Below are 21,419 nucleotides of genomic sequence, written 5' to 3'. Positions count from 1 at the left end.
TGAAAATCCAGTCAATGAATTACTCAATTTAGACAATGTGTTTCATTCTGAACCTCAGTCAGCCCTATAACTAAGCTCAGAAAGAAGATCATGGTCTAAATTGATTAGGCTTTATTGACTGTGTGGATTTTCAAGGAAGGTGAATGTCCATATGATATGAAAGAAATGGTTATATACAGAGCCACAAACGTTTGTCTAAAATAATTTTGGTAGAATACTGATTGATCTAGAAATAGTTTTTTCAAGTTTTATGTCTGCTTGTTTAAAAAAAATGGTAGAATTAATCAACTAAACAAAAAAATGATCTCGAAGACCACTCACTTTATAGAATTTACCTTCCCACAATATCTTCATAGCCTACCTCAGAGCACACTACAAACATATCCAGTTATCACACAGTAAACACAGCAAAGTTATCAGTTATCACACAGTAAACACAAAGTTATCACGGTTATCACACAGTAAACTTTTCTGCAAACTCACCAGACACTCTACTGTTGATAGTGAATCCTGAAGATGAGTTATTCCACTCCAAATTGACCGCAGACAGCCTACCGATACAGCGACAGAAACGGACCGCGGCAAGCCTTGAAAAAGCGCAGTGATGTGAGAAGTCTCCACATTGTCCCCCTCCACACGTTATAAACAAACTCCGCATGCTGGGCTGGGAAGGCCACTCCTCCAATAGTCTATAACGCTCCATCCTCCTGCGCTGCGCTTCCCAACTCCCCTCGCCGATATAATATCAGCTCATTTCACTCACACCGGGTGGGAACAGCGTGTTTGTGCAGGTGTATCGAGCCCACCATGATACAGTATTGATTGGGTAATATAACAACGGGCATAGACAAGTAATTAATTTTATTCAGCAAGTTATCCCACCCTTCCAGTTCCAAATGATGAAAAATACAAATATTCAAAATCATCGTTTTTTAATTTATTATAAAAAATACAGGTTATAGAAACGTTGTATTGTTTTTATTCTCCATGTAGGTTGTAAGGTGCATGTATTACAATTCAGATTGATATAAAACCATTTAATTGATTACAATTAGAAACACACACAAGCTCCACACTGGCAATACCTCTCTTACTCTCTGAGTTTAGACTTCAGTGGATGATCCCAAACCATAGAAACAGATTGACTAGATTCTCCACAGAATTAGAATGATTCTGCTTCTCATTCTATTTCTATGGTTCCATCGCTATGATCAAAACTGGAGAGGCGTCAGAGTTACATACAAACATGACATAATTCAGAATAAAATATTCCATTATCCAACTTCATATACTTTGGATTTCATTGCTATAGTATAGCATATACTTTCAATTTAATTGTGTGAAGGAAATGGAATGACTGGAATGAACAGGCACTGATTTTACACACACTGAGTTCCACAATGGCTAGCACCCTTTTGAGTAAAAATAATAATAATTACAAACGTAAAAATGTCAGGATAGACTTTTCCTCTATGCACAATCAATAAGACGGTAGTTACACATTTCTAGCATACTGTAGATGTTCCTTATCCAATGATTATACAACAATAAGTAAAGCATATTATAATGACTATGAAATATTCATTAAAAGGACAGGACTACCATTGCATTATTGGTAGGTTATTGGTAGGTGAAATAAAAAAATAAAAAAATAAAAATGAGATATTTCCTTTATAATATAACACAGGCGGAAGGATATTTAGGAGTGAAAACCTTATTCTCGAGACCGTATACAAAGTAGTCGTAGTCTTTTCCACTGTAGGAATAGAAGGCGTGAGTGATGGGGACCAGCTCAATGGTTTGACGCTGTGAAGAAACAGAAACATTTGAGTAGATATTTAAAAGACACGCGATCAAGTCCCTGCTGTCGTCAAACCTCCTCAATCCAGGGAGGCTCTGTTATATTGATGTCAGTGCTGGCCTCTAGTGGCCGTTAAAGGCAATTGCATTTAAAAAAAAGATGCAGTTGAAAAGTAAAGAAACAGGCCGCTATGGGCCTCAGGGTGGGGCACGGCAGGAGGGAAGGAGTCCGTTCAGGAGTATTACAACATGGCCCTCAGGCTGAGATACCCTTTTCACACTATCATCCTGACCCAAATCAAAACTGGGCTGACTCCAGAAACTATGCTGGAAAACTAACCGGGCTAGCTCAGTAGCGGCTTGGTCCGACTCGGCTTGGTTAAGTTCAGTATTGTGAAAAGCCCCAGAGAAGGGTCACCAGCTGCAGGATGCGACTGACAAGAGGATGAAGGAAGGAAGGAAGGAAGGAAGGAAGGAAGGAAGTAAGAAAGAATGCAGTTGAGTAGTATTGGGACAGAACCCTTACAGGGATGACTCATGTTGCAGGATTCTACTGACAAGAGGACAGGAAGGGAGGAAAGGATGGAAGGATCCAGGAGTATTAGGAAAGGTCCCTAACAGGGCTGAAAGACTAGAAGAATACCTGTTGTAGGATACGACTGACAGGGGAGAGGGAGGGAGGGAGGGAGGGAGGGAGGGAGGGAGGGTGGGAGGGAGGGAGGGAGGGGAGAGGGAGGGAGGGAGGGAGGGAGGGAGGGGAGAGGGAGGGAGGGAGGGAGGGAGGGAGGGAGGGAGGGAGGATGCGGTTAATGAGTATTGGACCAGGACACTAGCTATATGCCCAGAGATAACTCACCTGTTGTAGGATGCGACAGGGAACTTGCTGTGGTGAGAACTTGCTGTGGTGTTCCTGAGACGCCTTCTTGGAGGCATCACAGATCTCCTGGTCAGGGAAACCCACGATGGGGTACACCTGAGGGAATGGGGCCCGGTAAGGTTAGTGTCCATGGTAACATACACCACAGTGACAGACTAGGTAGCCTGGTGTGGTTCTAGCCAACCTCTCTATCATGAACGGTCACATACAGATCTGGGATCGGGTTAACATGTCTTTACAGCACCCACTTGGGAAAATAAAATAGACCTTCACCAGAATACTTTCATCAACGAAGAACGCGTCCCCAGACACCTTCTCAAACTTCTTGAGAGGGAACTCAGGCAGCCGGTCCGGTACGAACTCAAACACGTGGTTCTTCCTGTAGGATAAAGGAGCAACAGGATGCTTCTGTTCAGTGTTTCTCTGATATTCACTTACCAAGCGGTGGCCCACCGCTCCTAAATTGTTGCCACCGCTGCCAAAAATAAGTCATCATTTATTCCTATATATTTCTGTTGTGACGCTCTTAAATGGGATAGTCGTTGGCTCAATGACTGGAAGTCTATGGGAACAGCTAGCATGTCATTGCGCTAACCCATTGTCACCACTGCTGAAATAATAATAATATATCCAAGGGGAATCACTGCTTCTGTTGACTTAGAGTTGACACAATACTACAGGTTACACAAATACTGTTCAGCAGGACAATAACATGTACTGTTGGTTCAGCTTGCATTATGACTGTTCTGTACACAGGAAGTGAGTCTTGTCTTGGACTTGCCTAAAGCGACTTATTGACAAGTCTGTCATAACTAAAGTTATTGTTCTTCTAAACAGGAGACCATGATTAGTTGATTACTGGAGTCAGGTGTTTCAGCTGAGGCAATAGTGTGTCACCAATCAGGCCCCCCTGAGGACTGGAGTTGCCCATCACTGCTCTAAAACAGCGCTATCCAGTCCAATCTAGTCCACTACCACGTGACGGTGAGCTGAATGTAGTGGGATCAGATTCTTGCAGTAGACCTCCAGACAGATCTGGGCGTAGTTTCTCAGAGCCTTTGTAGCGTTAAGATCCCATCGTTAGAACCTTCTTACGATGGATCTTTAGTAGCCGAGGTAGAAACGTGGCTCTTAAAAACCATTGAACATCCGCGAGTGATCCGGACCCCTCGTAGAGCAGCCAATTTCCCCTTCCACTTTATTCACAGAAGAGCTCCCCGTAGAATCCCAATGTTTAGGCTATCCGTCTGACGGTGACTGACGATAACTTCAGAACGAAGTTGATTACAAATACAAAGTTTGCCAAAGTATTTGCAATTGTTACAAACAGGGGAAGGATAAAATTATGCTTCAAATTAAAACCGAGATGACTGCATTAAAATATACGGTACATGGGCTACATGGGGTCAACAAGCCTATTTCAATCATATTGAGTTATATTTTACAACTTGGCCTACTGCCTGTAATTTCTTTGCCTCAATGTGTTTCATGATGTGTGACAAGATGTGCGCAATGATGTACGCAATGATGCTTCTGCATCTGCATTGCTTGCTGTTTGGGGGTTTTAGGCTGGGTTTCTGTATAAGCACTTTGTGACATCTGCTGATGTAAAAAGGGCTTTATAAATACATTTGATTGATTGATTGATTGATGTGCCAAATCTGTGATTTAGTGCATTATTATTGGGTAGGCATAATATGCCTGCTCAATAGCCTATTTGCAGCCATAGGTGGTAATATCTCTCTAGGAGCTGATCCGTCATCAGCATTGTGGACTAATTCTAATGTTAAGGTAAGATTTGAATGGAGAAAGCTGATCCGAGAGCAGTGCTGCTTTTCAGTGTCGACACCAACGAAGTAGTGAGCGTTTCTCTCTGCGTGGTGTCAGGACCAATGCATTGTTAAAACACTTGTAGGCTAGAGGTGTCACTAGAGACCCGGGTTCGATCCCAGGCTGTGTCACAGCCGGCCGCGACCGGGAGACCCATGAAGCGGTGCACAGTTGTCCCAGCGTCGTCCGGGTTAGGGGAGGGTTTGGCCGGCCGGGATGTCCTTGTACCATCGCGCTCTAGCGACTCCTTGTGGCGGGCTGGGCGCATGCACACTGACCTCGGTCGCCAGTTGTACTGTGTTTCCTCCGACACATTGGTGCGGCTGGCTTCCCGGGTTAAGCGAGCAGTGTGTCAAGAAGCAGTGTGGCTTGGGCAGGGTCGTGTTTTCGGGGGGGACGCATAGCTCTCGACCTTCGCCTCTCCCGAGTGCGTACGGGAGTTGCAGCGATGGGACAAGACTGTAACTACCAATTGGATATCATGAAACTGGGGAGAAAAAGTACAAAGAAACACACACAAAAAAACACTTAGGTTCCATCAGGAAAACGGGCCCAGTTCAGTACCATGTGATGGTGAGCTGAATGAAGTGCATCAGGTTTCTGTTGCCCTGGCAGGTAGGGCAGGTCTTGTGGCCATGTCCATGGCAGAACGTGCATCTAGAGGAGAGACATCAATCAATAAATTAGCCAACCAATCAATCAACAAATTAATCAATTATGTCCATGGCAGAACATACATCTGAAGGAGAGACATTAAGCAAGCGATCAATCAATCAAGTCCATGGCAGAACATACACCTGAAGGAGAGACATTAATAAATAAATTAGCCAACCAATCAATCAATTAGCAAATCAATCAATTAACCAACCAATTAATCAATAAATTAGCCAACCAATCAATCAATTAGCCAACAAATCAGTCAACAGAAAGTACATCTGGAGGCGAAAACCAGAACAAAGGAGAGGTTTAATCATCAAAACTCAAGTAGCTATAATCAATGAATCACTAATTAAATCACTTAATCATTATTGATACAATACAAGTTGCACTTCGTATACAGTTGCTGTCCTTTTACTTTACATAACATTATATAAAATTACATTTCCAGCTAATGCCTCGTTGCGGTAGACATCATGTTAACTTCGTTTTTTTATATCATGAAGAGAGAGATTGTGAGTTAAGCATAGCTTAGTGATGAAGAAGCTCTTCTCTGTTATGGACGCTTAACCAACCGTGCTATTTCGTGTGTTTTTATATCGCATTGTTTGTAACTTATTTTGTACATAATGTTGCTGCTATCGTCTCTTGTGACCGAAAAGAGCTTCTGGATATCAGAACAGCGATTACTCACCTTGAACTGGACGAATAATTTTTATTTAATGAGTCGGACGAGAGGGATTTGCTCCAGACACCCGACAGGGCCCTCATCCCCGTCATTCGCAGTAGAAAGAAAAGGAGATATCGCGGAAGGAGATCGGGGTCCTTGGTAAGGAACCGGCGACGAGTGGCTAATCTGCCTTTGCCATCGATACTATTGGCCAATTTACAATCGCTTGATAATAAAGTGGACGAACTACAGGCACGTTTATCCTACCAACGGGACATTAAAAACTGTAATATCTTATGTTTCACCGAGTAGTGGCTGAATGAAGACATGAATAACATACAGCTGGCGGGTTATACGATGTATCAGCAGGATAGAACAGCAGCCTCCGGTAAGACAAGGGGTGGCGGTCTATGTATATTTGTAAACAACAGCTGGTGCACAATATCTAAGGAAGTCTCGAGGTTTTGCTCGCCTGAGGTAGAGTATCTCATGATAAGCTGTAGACCACACTATCTACCAAGAGAGTTTTCATCTATATTTTTCATAGCTGTCTATTTACCACCACAAACCAATGCTGGCACTAAGACCGCACTCAATGAACTGCATACGGCCATAAGCAAACAGGAAAACGCTCATCCAGAGGTGGCGCTCCTAGTGGCCGGGGACTTTAATGCTGGGAAGCTGAAATCCGTTTTACCTCATTTCTACCAGCATGTTAAATGTGCAACCAGAGGGGAAAAAAACTCTAGACCACCTTTACTCCATACACAGACGCATACAAAGCTCTCCCTCGCCCTCCATTTGGCAAATCTGACCATAACTCTATCCTCCTGATTCCTGCTTACAAGCAAAAACTAAAGCAGGAAGCACCAGTGACTCGGTCAATAAAAAAGTGGTCAGATGAAGCAGATGCTAAGCTAAAGGACTGTTTTGCTATCACAGACTGGAATATGTTCTGGGATTCTTCCGATGGCATTGAGGAGTACAACACATCAGTCACTGGCTTCATCAATAAGTGCATCGATGACATCATCACCACAGTCACCGTACATACATACCCCAACCAGAAGCCATGGATTACAGGCAACATCCGCACTGAGCTAAAGGGTAGAGCTGCTGCTTTCAAGGAGCGGGACTCTAACCCGGACGCTTATAAGAAATCCCGCTATGCACTCCGATGAACCATCAAACAGGCAAAGAGTCAATAAAGGACTAAGATTGAATCGTACTACACCGGCTCTGACGCTCGTCGGAGATGGCAGGGCCTGCAAACTATTACAGACTACAAAGGGAAGCACAGCCACGAGCTGCCCAGTGACACAAGCCTACCAGATGAGCTAAATTACTTCTATGCTCGCTTCGAGGCAAGTAACACTGAAACATGCATGAGAGCGTCAGCTGTTCTGGACGACTGTGTGATCACGCTCTCCGTAGCCGATGTGAATAAGACCTTTAAACAGGTCAACATTCACAAGGCCGCAGGGCCAGACGGATTACCAGGACGAGTACTCCGAGCATGTGCTGACCAACTGGCAAGTGTCTTCACTGACATTTTCAACCTCTCCCTGTCTGAGTCTGTAATACCAACATGTTTCAAGCAGACCACCATAGTCCCTGTGCCCATGAACACTAAGACAACCTGCCTAAATGACTACCGACCCGTAGCACTCACGTCTGTAGCCATGAAGTGCTTTGAAAAGCTGGTCATGGCTCACATCAACACCATTATCCCAGAAACCCTAGACCCACTCCAATTTGCATACTGCCCAAACAGATCCACAGATGATGCCATCTCTATTGCGCTCCACACTGCCCTTTCACACCTGGAGAAAAGGAACACCTATGTGAGAATGCTATTCATTGACTACAGCTCAGCGTTCAACACCATAGTGCCCACAAAGCTCATCACTAAGCTAAGGACCCTGGGACTAAACACCTCCCTCTACAACTGGATCCTGGACTTCCTGACGGGCCACCCCCAGGTGGTAAGGGTAGGTAACAACACAAATGCCACACTGATCCTAAACACAGGGGCTCCTCAGGGGTGCGTGCTCAGTCGCCTCCTGTACTCCCTGTTCACCCATGACTGCATGGCCAGGCACGACTCCAACACCATCATTAAGTTTGCAGATGAAACAACAGTGGTAGGCCTGATCACCGATAACGATGAGACAGCTTATAGGGAGGAGGTCAGAGACTTGGCCGTGTGGTTCCAGGACAACAACCTCTCCCTAAACGTGATCAAGACAAAGGAGATGATTGTGGACTACAGGAAAAAGAAGAGGACCGAGCACGCCCCCATTCTCATCTACAGGGCTGTAGTGGAACAGGTTGAGAGCTTCAAGTTCCTTGGTGGCCACATCACCAACAAACTAACATGGTCCAAGCACACCAAGACAGTCGTGAAGAGGGCACGACAAAACTTATTCCCCCTAAGGAGACGGAAAATATTTGGCATGGGTCCTCAGATCCTCAAAAGTTCTACAGCTGCATCATCGAGAGCATCCTGACTGGTTGCATCACTGCCTGGTATGGCAACTGCTCGGCCTCCGACTGCAAGGCACTACAGAGGGTAGTGCGTATGGCCCAGTACATCACTGGGGCCAAGCTTCCTGCCATCCAGGACCTATATACCAGGCGGTGTCAGAGGAAGGCCCTAAAAATTGTCAGACTCCAGCCACCCTAGTCATTGACTGTTCTCTCTGCTACCAGATGGCAAGCGGTACCGGAGCGCCAAGTCAAGGTCCAAGAGGCTTCTTTACAGATTCTACTCCCAAGCCATAAGACTGTTCCAAGATGGCGTAGTAGTGCAGTTCTGTTTTTGTCGTGTGTCTGTAAATAGCCTGTAAATACCCTGTTTTTTTGTATTTTTCGTACATATTTCCCTATCAGACTTTTCATCCTTCTACAAAATATACTTTCCTGCAACCCGCCTCACTCAATGTGGAACGGATTCTATTATTGACTTACCTTTATCTAGAATCTCCAGTTGAAACTAGCTAGCCAGCTAACTAGCTACTTGCTATTAGCCACAGCTAGCGGTATTTCACCCAGAACATTGGATTTTTTTTTTTTTTTTTTTTTTTTTATACTTTGTTTATTGAATTTTCAGTACCAGCATTTAGTAAATAATTGCACTTGAAAGTTATTTGGTATGAATATGGAACAACAATTTGAAGACAACGATACAGCAAAACATAGAGAGACAGACATGAAAGAAAAAATAGACATTAAACACATAAATAAGATAAATATACTCATATACTCATATCCTTCCATATCCTTGTCTGTACATAATGCCCTGAATCTTTTCTATAACACCCGGAAATCTGCCCCCTTTATTCTATGTACCCAACGCACTAGAAGACCAGTTCTTAAAGCCTTTAGCCGTATCCTTATTCTAGTCCTCCTCTGTTCCTCTGGTGATGTAGAGGCTAACCCAGGCCCTGCAGCCCTCAGTATCACTCCTACTCCCCAGGCGCTATCATTTGCCGACTTCTGTAATCGCAAAAGTCTTGGTTTCTTGCACATAAATATCAGAAGTCTACTACCTAAGTTTGAGTTATTCACTGCGTTAGCACACTCCGCCAACCCTGATGTTCTAGCAGTGTCTGAATCCTGGCTCAGGAAGGCCACCAAAAATTCTGAAATTTCCATCCCCAACTATAACATTTTCCGTCTAGATAGAACTGCCAAAGGGGGTGGAGTTGCAATCTACTGTAGAGATAGCCTGCAGAGCTCTATCATACTATCCAGGTCTGTGCCCAAACAGTTTGAGCTTCTACTTCTAAAAATCCACCTTTCCAGAAATAAGTCTCTCACTGTTGCCGCTTGCTACAGACCCCCCTCAGCCCCCAGCTGTGCCCTGGACACCATATGTGAATTGATTGCCCCCCATTTATCCTCAGAGTTCGTACTGCTTGGTGACCTAAATTGGGATATGCTTTATACCCCAGCCATCCTACAATCCAAACTAGATGCCCTCAACCTCACGCAAATTATCAACGAACCTACCAGGTACAACCCTAAATCCGTAAACATGGGTACCCTCATAGATATCATCCTGACTAACATACCCTCTAAATACACCTCAGCTGTCTTCAACCAGGATCTCAGCGATCACTGCCTTATTGCCTGCGTCCGTAACGGGTCCGCGGTCAAACGACCACCCCTCATCACTGTCAAACGCTCCCTAAAACACTTTAGCGAGCAGGCCTTCCTAATTGACCTGGCCCAGGTATCCTGGATGGATATAGATCTCATTCCGTCAGTAGAGGATGCCTGGTTGTTCCTTAAAAGTAATTTCCTCTCAATCTTAAATAAACATGCCTCATTCAAAAAATACAGAACTAAGAACCGATATAGCCCCTGGTTCTCCTCAGACTTGACTGCCCTTGACCAGCACAAAAACATCCTGTGGCGTACAGCATTAGCATTACATTTACATTTACGTCATTTAGCAGACGCTCTTATCCAGAGCGACTTACAGTTAGTGCATACATATATTTTTATTGTTTTTATATATATTTTTTATTGTTTTATTTTATTTTTAAATTTTTAAATTTATTTAAAAAAAAAATTATACTGGCCCCCCATGGGAATCGAACCCACATCCCTGGCGTTGCAAACACCATGCTCTACCAACTGAGCTACCTCCCTGCCGGCCATTCCCTCCCCTACCCTGGACGACGCTGGACCAATTGTGCGCCGCCCCATTGGTCTCCCGGTTGCGGCCGGCTACAGCAGAGCCTGGATTCGAACCAGGATCTCTAGTGGCACAGCTAGCACTGCGATGCAGTGCCTTAGACCACTGCGCCACTCGAATACACATCAAATAGCCCCCGCGATATGCAACTTTTCAGGGAAGTTAGGAACCAATATACACAAGCAGTCAGGAAAGCAAAGGCTAACTTTTTCAAACAGAAATTTGCATCCTGTAGCACTAACTTCAAAAAGTTTTGGGACACTGTAAAGTCCATGGAGAATAAGAGCACTTCCTCCCAGTTGCCCACTGCACTGAGGCTAGGAAACACTATCACCACCGATAAATCTACAATAATCGAGAATTTCAACAAGCATTTTGCTACAGCTGGCCATGCTTTCCATCTGGCTACCACTACCCCGGCCACCAACTCTGCACCCTCCGCTGCAACTTGCCCATGCCCCCCCCCGCTTCTCCTTCACACAAATTCAGACAGCTGATGTTTTGAAAGCGCTGCAAAATCTGGACCCCTACAAATCAGCTGGGCTAGACAATCTGGACCCTTTCTTTCTAAAACTAGCCGCCGAAATTGTCGCAACCCCTATTACTAGTCTGTTCAACCTCTCTTTCATAACGTCTGAGATCCCCAGAGATTGGAAAGCTACCGCGGTCATCCCCCTCTTCAAAGGGGGTGACACTCTAGATCCAAACTGCTACAGACCTATATCCATCCTGCCCTGCCTTTCGAAAGTATTTGAAAGCCAAGTTAACAAACAGATCACCGACCATTTCGAATACCACCGTACCTTCTCCGCTATGCAATCCGGTTTCCGAGCTGGTCATGGGTGCACTTCAGCCACGCTCAAGGTCCTAAACGATATTATAACCGTGATTGATAATAGACAGTACTGTGCAGCCGTCTTCATCGACCTGGCCAAGGCATTCGACTCTGTCAACCACCGCATTCTTATTGGCAGACTAAATAGCCTTGGTTTCTCAAATGACTGCCTCGCCTGGTTCACCAACTACTTCTCAGATAGAGTTCAGTGTGTCAAATCGGAGGGCCTGTTGTCTGGACCTATGGCAGTCTCTATGGGGGTGCCACAGGGTTCAATTCTTGGGCCGACACTTTTCTCCGTGTATATCAATGATGTCGCTCTTGCTGCTGGTGACTCTCAGATCCACCTCTACGCAGACGACACCATTTTGTATACATCTGGCCCTTCATTGGACACTGTGTTAACAAACCTCCAAACGAGCTTCAATGCCATACAACACTCCTTCAGTAGCCTCCAACTGCTCTTAAACACTAGTAAAACTAAATGCATGCTTTTCAATCGAACGCTGCTGGCACCCGCCCACCCGACTAGAATCACCACTCTCGACGGGTCTGACCTAGAGTATGTGGACAACTACAAATACCTAGGTGTCTGGTTAGACTGTAAACTCAACTTCCAGACTCACATGAAGAATCTCCAATCCAAAGTTAAATCTAGAATCGGCTTCCTATTTCGCAACAAAGCCTCCTTCACTCATGCTGCCAAACATGCCCTCGTAAAACTGACTATCCTACCGATCCTTGACTTCGGCGATGTCATTTACAAAATAGCCTCCAACACTCTACTCAGCAAATTGGATGTAGTCTATCACAGTGCCATCCGTTTTGTCTCCAAAGCCCCATACACTACCCACCACTGTGACCTGTACGCTCTTGTTGGCTGGTCCTCACTACATGTTCGTCATCAAACCCACTGGCTCCAGGCCATCTATAAATCACTGCTAGGCAAATCCCCGCCTTATCTTAGCTCATTGGTCACCATAGCAGCACCCACCCGTAGTCTGCGCTCCAGCAGGTATATCTCACTGGTCATTCCCAAAGCCAACACCTCCTTTGGCCGCCATTCCTTCCAGTTCTCTGCTGCCAATGACTGGAACTAATTGCAAAAATCTCTGAAGCTGGAGACTCTTATCTCCCTCAATAACTTTAAGCATCAGTTGTCAGAGCACCTTACCGATCACTGCACCTGTACACAGCCCATCTGAAATTAGCCCACCCAACTACCTCATCCCTATATTGTTATTTATTTTGCTCTTTTGCACCCCAGTATCTCTATTTGCACATAATCTCTTGCACATCTAGCATTCCAGTGTTAATACTATTGTAATTATTTTGCACTATAGCCTATTTATTGCCTTACCTCCATAACTTGCTACATTTGCACACACTGTATATATATTTTCTGCTGTATTTTTGACTTTATGTTTTGTTTACCCCATATGTAACTCTGTGTTGTTTTTATTGCACTGCTTTGCTTTATCTTGGCCAGGTCGCAGTTGTAAATGAGAACCTGTTCTCAACTGGCTTACCTGGTTAAATAAAGGTGAAATAAAAATAAATAAAAAAAACTCCTGAACATCTAATCAAATGGCTACCCGGATTATTTGCATTGCCCCCCCCCACCCCACCCCCCCTCTTTTACGCTGCTGCTACTCTGTTTATTGTCTATGCACAGTCACTTTAATAACTCTACCTACATGTACATATTACCTGAATTACCTCGACTAACCGGTGCCCTCGCACATTGACTCGGTACCGGTACCCCCCTGTATTTGTTTGTGTGATTTTTAAAATGTTTATTCTATCTTAAAACTGTATTGTTGGTTAAGGGCTTGGAAGTAAGCATTTCACTGTAAGGTCTACACCTGTTGAATTTGGCGCATGTGACAAATACAATTTGATTTGATTTGCAATGGTGGAACTAGCACGGATTACTTATTGCTACTGTATTGAAGGAAAATGTATTTACTATGAATGTGATATGTGGTATGTGGTTGTTGCACCTAGCTATCTTAAGATGAACGCACTAACTGGAAGTTGCTCTGGATAAGAGCGTCTGCTCAATGTAAAATATACTGTCAATGTTTACCTCTTCCTTCCTCTCCCCTGACAGCTGGAACATCTGTTGTTGCCGGCCCTGTTGTTACGTCCATGTCCTGTTGTCCTGCGTCCATGTCCATGGCAGAACGGACATCGCCTCTGAAACAGGGGATCGTCTATTAATACCTCTGAAACAGGGGATAGTCTATTAATACCTCTGAAACAGGGGATAGTCTATTAATAGCTCTGAAACAGGGGATAGTCTATTAATACCTCTGAAACAGGGGATAGTCTATTAATACCTCTGAAACAGGGGATAGTCTATTAATACCTCTGAAACAGGGGATAGTCTATTAATACCTCTGAAACAGGGGATAGTCTATTAATACCTCTGAAACAGGAGATAGTCTATTAATACCTCTGAAACAGGGGATAGTCTATTAATACCTCTGAAACAGGGGATAGTTTATTATTACCTCTGAAACAGGGGATAGTCTATTAATACCTCTGAAACAGGGGATAGTCTATTAATACCTCTGAAACAGGGGATAGTCTATTAATACCTCTGAAACAGGGGATAGTCTATTAATACCTCTGAAACAGGGGATAGTCTATTATTACCTCTGAAACAGGGGATAGTCTATTAATACCTCTGAAACAGGGGATAGTCTATTAATACCTCTGAAACAGGGGATAGTATATTAATACCTCTGAAACAGGGGATCGTCTATTAATACCTCTGAAACAGGGGATAGTCTATTAATACCTCTGAAACAGGGGATAGTCTATTAATACCTCTGAAACAGGGGATAGTCTGTTAATACCTCTGAAACAGGGGATAGTCTATTAATACCTCTGAAACAGGGGATAGTCTATTAATACCTCTGAAACAGGGGATAGTCTATTATTACCTCTGAAACAGGGGATAGTCTATTAATACCTCTGAAACAGGGGATAGTCTATTAATACCTCTGAAACAGGGGATAGTCTATTAATACCTCTGAAACAGGGGATAGTCTATTAATACCTCTGAAACAGGGGATAGTCTATTAATACCTCTGAAACAGGGCCAGGAGGTTTCCCTGACAACATGTCCAGACCAGAAACAACTCAGCACCCTGCTAGTTATAACCTATGGGACGATTCTCGGACATTTAGTTGGGATAGGCCTTAATATTATTTATGTACGGAAAAACCACCCCTATAACTTGCTGGTCAGGTCGCTTTGCTCAGGCAAAACTCCTGGACCTCCTTGACTAAAATGTCTAAAGAGAAGTGAGAGAGAGAGAGAGGGAATGTAAATAAGGAGGGAGGAGTTGCTACTTACATTTCCCCTCCCAGCACAGTGTGTGCAGCGCGTCCTACCACAGCCATGGCATCGGTGACACGTCTGAAACAACCACAGCAGTAGTGAGGAGACACGTCTGAAACAACCACAGCAGTAGTGAGGAGTGTAACACACAACCTTTACAATAGAATTTTGGACTTGGAAAAATTTATAAATTACAAAAAAAAGTAGAGTTGATGTAATTACAAAAAAGTTGATTTTATGTGTAGAATCAAATCAAATCAAATCTTATTTGCCACATGCGCCGAATACAACAGGTGTAGACATTACAGTGAAATGCTTACTTACAGCCCTTAACCAACAATGCATTTATTTCTTAATAAAAAAGTAAAATAAAACAACAACAACAAAAAAGTGTTGAGAAAAAAAGAGCAGAAGTAAAATAAAATAGCAGTAGGGAGGCTATATATACAGGGGGGTACCGGTACAGAGTCAATGTGCGGGGGCACCGGCTAGTTGAGGTAGTTGAGGTAATATGTACATGTGGGTAGAGTTAAAGTGACTATGCATAAATAATTGCCTACCGAGTGGCGCAGTGGTCTAAGGCACTGCATCGCGGTGCTAGCTGTGCCACTAGAGATCCTGGTTTGAATCCAGGCTCTGTTGTAGCCGACCGGGAGACCCATGGGGCGGTGCACAATTGGCCCAGTGTAGGGGAGGGAATGGCCGGCAGGGATGTAGCTCAGTTGGTAGAGCATGGCGTTTGCAACGCCAGGGTTGTGGGTTCGATTCCCACGGGGGGGCAGTATGAAAAATAAAATAATGTATGCACTCACTAACTGTAAGTCGCTCTGGATAAGAGCGTCTGCTAAATGACTAAAATGTAATAATTAACAGAGTAGCAGCAGCGTAAAAAGATGGGGTGGGAGTGCAAATAGTCTGGGTAGCCATGATTAGCTGTTCAGGAGTCTTATGGCTTGGGGGTAGAAGCTGTTGAGAAGCCTTCTGGACCTAGACTTGGCGCTCCGGTACCGTTTGCCGTGCGGTAGCAGAGAGAACAATCTATGACTAGGGTGGCTGGAGTCTTCGACCATTTTGAGGGCCTTCCTCTGACACCGCCTGGTATAGAGGTCCTGGATGGCAGGAAGCTTTGCCCCAGTGATATACTGGGCCGTACGCACTACCCTCTGTAGCGCCTTGCGGTCTGTCTCCAGACTCCTTTCCGGAGGTAATAAAGTACACATACCTTTACAAAGGAGGAGTGAGGGACACGCACTTTCAGGATCACATCAGTGTATCTCTGTGGCTGTTGCACCGGGACGTCCCACGGAGGGGGGCTCATCCCGTACTGAGGTCCGTCGACCACCTGGCCTGGGAGATGGGAGGAAGAGGAAGAAATACTCATTTAGCACAGAGTGCTGTGGATACCTCGCCTGGTTGCAGATCCGTGTGTGCTGTAGTTAAGCCAACTGTGTTGTCATGCGTTGTCGTGCCTTACATTACACGCCCTACACGTACTGTATAGGAAGAACCTGGAACTCCACTCAGAAATGTGTGTATTTTGTAACTGACAGCAATATGTCCGTTTCTGACGAACACCTTGTCTAGTTATTTGAAACAGACAAAAAGCTGTCCTGAGACAGTATTACTTTACCAGTATATGGCTCCATCTCCCAGGCACTGGATCTGGACTCAGTGTACGTCTCCAAACGATACTACCAACAAGAGGTTTCATAAGAGATACTACCAACAAGAGGTTTCATAAGAGATACTACCAACAAGAGGTTTCATAAGACATACTACCAACAAGAGGTTTCATAAGACATACTACCAACAAGAGGTTTCATAAGAGATACTACCAACAAGAGGTTTCATAAGAGATACTACCAACAAGAGGTTTCATAAGACATACTACCAACAAGAGGTTTCATAAGACATACTACCAACAAGAGGTTTCATAAGAGATACTACCAACAAGAGGTTTCATAAGAGATACTACCAACAAGAGGTTTCATAAGAGATACTACCAACAAGAGGTTTCATAAGAGATACTACCAACAAGAGGTTTCATAAGAGATACTACCAACAAGAGGTTTCATAAGACATACTACCAACAAGAGGTTTCATAAGAGTTTCATAAGACATACTACCAACAAGAGGTTTCATAAGAGATACTACCAACAAGAGGTTTCATAAGAGATACTATCAACAAGAGGTTTCATAAGAGTTTCATAAGACATACTACCAACAAGAGGTTTCATAAGAGATACTACCAACAAGAGGTTTCATAAGAGATACTACCAACAAGAGGTTTCATAAGAGATACTACCAACAAGAGGTTTCATAAGACATACTATCAACAAGAGGTTTCATAAGAGATACTACCAACAAGAGGTTTCATAAGAGATACTACCAACAAGAGGTTTCATAAGAGATACTACCAACAAGAGGTTTCATAAGAGATACTACCAACAAGAGGTTTCATAAGAGATACTACCAACAAGAGGTTTCATAAGAGATACTACCAACAAGAGGTTTCATAAGAGATACTACCAACAAGAGGTTTCATAAGACATACTATCAACAAGAGGTTTCATAAGACATACTACCAACAAGAGGTTTCATAAGAGATACTACCAACAAGAGGTTTCATAAGAGATACTACCAACAAGAGGTTTCATAAGACATAAAAAATTAAATGAAAATTAAATGACTAAAATGTAAAATGTAAATACTACCAACATCGGGTCTAGCATGAAGGGCTCGTTAGCAGACCTACCCGATACATTGTGATGGGTTGTAACTCCTTGAAGGTCAGGTTTCTGGCAGGCTTGCTGCTTTTGGACCACTTGGAGCCCACAAACCTCAGGAGAGCTTCTCTGGCTACATCCTCTGACACTTGAGGCACCCTGTAGAATACAGTCAGATCCAAAAGTATTGGTGCCCTTGATAGAATTGCAATAAAATGCAAATTAATTACTTTAAAATCATACAATGTGATTTTCTGGATTTTTGTATTAGATTCCGTCTCTCACAGTTGAAGTGTACTACCTATGATAAAAAATTACAGACCTCTACGTGCTTTGTAAGTAGGAAAACCTGCAAAATCGGCAGTGTATCAAATACTTGTTCTCCCCACTGTACATAACAGTCAGATCCAAAAGTATTGACGCCCTTGATAGAGATGAGCAAAAAATAGTGTATAAAATAAATAATATAAATACTGAGATATATTGTATGCTCAAACAAATGAAAAAAGTATATATTATACTAGTACAATCGCTCAAATAAATAGATTTTTTATTAACAAGTAAAAAATAAAAAAATCTCAAAAAGATATGGGTCAAAATTATTGGCACCCCTAATAATAAATACAATCAAACACAATTAAATTGGAATTCTACTTTTTTTTTTATGTATCTCAGCAGTTTTTTTTTATGTATTATATTTTTTTTTTTATCATCACTGTACGTCTAATAAATCACTGTGTGTGTTTATTTCATGAAAATAACTCCGAATACATGTTTTATCATTTATTTCCCTGAACCTCCTTTTGCCAATGGCATAATCGTCTGATCGTGAGGGCGTGTTGATATAAATGTTTCTATATTTACATACACAGCCCTGATTGGCAGATAGGATCGTCTAGAATCTAGAGCAGGGGTGTCAAACATACGGCCCGCGGGCCGGATCAGGCCCGCAAACGGGTTTAATCCGGCCCGCGAGATGGTTAAAAAAATATATATATATATATATATATATATATTTTTTTTTAAGTATAAAAATGCGCTGCAATTTTTCAATAAAATAAACTGCTGTTCCAATTGGGTCCACTGGATGGCGCAATAGCAATTGTGTTAAGCAAGCGAACTGTTTATACCGGGGCAGAGCAAGTAGGTCAAGCACGTGCAGCCAATGAGCTACTTTGTTTTGCCCGCGATATTTATTACGGCTTCTACTTTTAACATTATGTGCTTTGGCACCCTCATTGCCCCAATATGTCTCTGTCAAAAAAGAGAAAAGTGGACGCAGAGTGCAGAGTGTTCCAAGAAAAATGGTCATCCTATTTAATCACGGAATTGAATGGGAAAGCTGTGTGTTTGGTGTGTTCAGAGCATGTTGCAGTGCTGAAAGAATATAACCTTCGTCGCCACTATGTGAGTCTTCATGCCAACAAATATGACAACTTTCAAGGACAGCGGAGATGAGAGAAGGTGAATGAACTGTTGGCGGGTCTGAAGAAACAGCAGTCTGTGTTTACTCACAGCCGAGACATCAGTGACGCTGCAGTGAAAGCTAGCTACCTCATTGCTAATGAAATCGCAGTGGCTTCAAAACCATTTAGTGAGGGTGAATTTGTAAAAACATGCATGATGAAGGCAGCGGAGATTGTGTGCCCTGAAAAGCGGCAGGCTTTTGCAAATATCAGCCTGACAAGAAACACAGTTGCAGACAGGATTTCCGATCTTTCAGTGGATTTGGACAGCCAGTTGAAGCAAAAAGTAAAGTCATTTATTGCGTTTTCGGTTGCAATTGATGAAAGCACGGACATTACAGATGTTGCACAACTGGCCATTTTTTCCTCCGCGGAGTTGATGACACATTGACCGTCACCGAGGAGTTCGTGGAGTTGGTGCCGATGACAGATACAACGACAGCAGCTGATATTTTTACCGCACTCGTCGGCGCGCTGGACAGGGTCGGAGTGGACTGGTCCCGCGCTGTCAGCCTGGCTACAGATGGTGCGCCCTCAATGATCGGGAAAAAAGCAGGCGTTGTGACAAAGTTCAGAGAGAAAGTGCAATCTGCAAATGGAGGACGTGATTTTTTGACTTTTCACTGTATTTTGCACCAGGAGGCTTTGTGTTGCAAGTCATTAAAGATGGATAACGTCATGAAGGTGGTCATCCAAACTGTTAATTTCATCCGATCCAGAAGCCTGAATCACCGTCAGTTGACAGCCTTCTCAGAGAGAAAGACCACATCTATGGCCTGCCATACCACACTGAGGTAAGATGGTTAAGCCGAGGTGCTGTGCTGAGGCGTTTCTTTGATTTACGAGAAGAAATTGAACAGTTCATGGAAGAAAAGGGCAAACCAGTGTTAGAATTTCATTCCGCAGAATGGATGCCGGACCTTGCATTTATGGTGGATGTTACAGAGCACCTGAATAACTTGAACAAACAGCTGCAAGGGCGCAACAAAGTTGTCACGCAGTATTATGACAGCATACGTTCTTTCAAGTTGAAGCTGTCATTGTGGGAGACGCAACTTGCCGGTGGTGATGCAGCTCACTTCCCCTGTCTGAAAAATGTGTGCGCGACCCAACATGTGGCAGACATGAAGCGGTTCAAAGATAAAATAACTGGACTGTTACGGGAGTTTGAGCAACGCTTTCAGATTTATGTTTATATGTTTTTATGTTGATGTGCTATTGTTTTTAATTGATTTTATTTTATTTGTATATTTAACCTATTCTTGACTCTGTGGTTCTTGCACTTGTTTGGGGAACAGGATTTCATTATTTTTATCTACATTTCTGCCTGAGAAATGACACCCTGATATAGTTCTGTGATCTGTGATATACTTCTGTGAATCACTGAGGCATTGTGTGTTTGTGTGTTCTTTGTCCTCAGAACTTTCAAATAACTTGAGGTGTTTTATGATTAATAGTGATGTTGTGCTTTTGGACACTGTCCTCAGGCTCCAGCTTTATGTTGTATGTTGATCGTATTAAAACAAAGAAAACAATCTGAAGTTGTTGTTTTTAAGTTATATATACCATGATTTTTCCGGTCCGGCCCACTTGGGAATAGATTTTCCTCCATGTGGCCCCTGAGCTAAAATGAGTTTGACACCCCTGGACTAGAGCCTACACCGCTTACCTCTTCAAAGTAGGAGGATACATATGCAAATAAAAGATGACTGGTCATTGGTCAGAATAATCAGATCAGATTGAGACAATACAAATATTGTGGGGGCTGTTTTGTTAGACTTCAGTGTGGCTTTTGACATTATCGATCATAGTCTGCTGCTGGAAAAACTTATGTGTTATGGCTTCACACGCTGCTATGGGAGGTGCACAGTACTACATAGAGCCATGACTATTCCACATTAACTCTATTCCACATCAGGTAACTGATGCAAGTAGTAAGATCAGATTTTTAAAAAACTGATAAAAATACACCTTATGGAACAGCGGGGACTGTGAAGAGACACTCACACAGGCACAGACACACGCTTACACACACACACACGATAAGACATGCACTCTACACACACGTACACATGGATGTTGTATTGTAGATATGTGATAGTAGAGTAGTGGCCTGAGGGAACACACATAATATGTTGTGAAAAGTGTTATGAAATGTAATGTCATGTAATACACTGCTCAAAAAAATAAAGGGAACACTTAAACAACACAATGTAACTCCAAGTCAATCACACTTCTGTGAAATCAAACTGTCCACTTAGGAAGCAACACTGATTGACAATACATTTCACATGCTGTTGTGCAAATGGAATAGACAACAGGTGGAAATTATAGGCAATTAGCAAGACACCCCCAATAAAGGACTGGTTTTGCAGGTGGTGACCACAGACCACTTCTCAGTTCCTATGCTTCCTGGCTGATGTTTTGGTCACTCTTGAATGCTGGCGGTGCTTTCACTCTATTGGTAGCATGAGACGGAGTCTACAACCCACACAAGTGGC

At 43.2% G+C, this 21,419-nt stretch overlaps 1 protein-coding gene across 1 annotated transcript in view; it reads right to left on the bottom strand.

The window, feature by feature from the left end:
* Window positions 1-942: 942 nt before the first annotated feature.
* LOC311125808 (protein SSUH2 homolog) overlaps window positions 943-21,419 on the bottom strand; it is a 48,534-nt gene continuing 28,057 nt past the window's right edge. The window contains exons 4-12 of the mRNA XM_084199840.1: window positions 17,482-17,611; window positions 16,357-16,417; window positions 15,949-16,073; window positions 14,742-14,804; window positions 13,464-13,573; window positions 5,072-5,164; window positions 2,951-3,056; window positions 2,657-2,773; window positions 943-1,806 (exon numbers count right to left, since the gene is read on the bottom strand). Coding sequence (XP_084055966.1) covers window positions 1,672-1,806; window positions 2,657-2,773; window positions 2,951-3,056; window positions 5,072-5,164; window positions 13,464-13,573; window positions 14,742-14,804; window positions 15,949-16,073; window positions 16,357-16,417; window positions 17,482-17,611 — 940 coding nt within the window. The 3' untranslated portion in view covers window positions 943-1,671. The remainder of the gene's footprint in view (window positions 1,807-2,656; window positions 2,774-2,950; window positions 3,057-5,071; window positions 5,165-13,463; window positions 13,574-14,741; window positions 14,805-15,948; window positions 16,074-16,356; window positions 16,418-17,481; window positions 17,612-21,419) is intronic.

This window comes from Coregonus lavaretus (assembly GCF_964263955.1).
Source record: "Coregonus lavaretus genome assembly, contig: HAP1_SCAFFOLD_466, whole genome shotgun sequence".
In the NCBI taxonomy this organism is placed as follows: domain Eukaryota; kingdom Metazoa; phylum Chordata; class Actinopteri; order Salmoniformes; family Salmonidae; genus Coregonus; species Coregonus lavaretus.
This window is presented reverse-complemented; position numbering and strand designations above follow the sequence as displayed.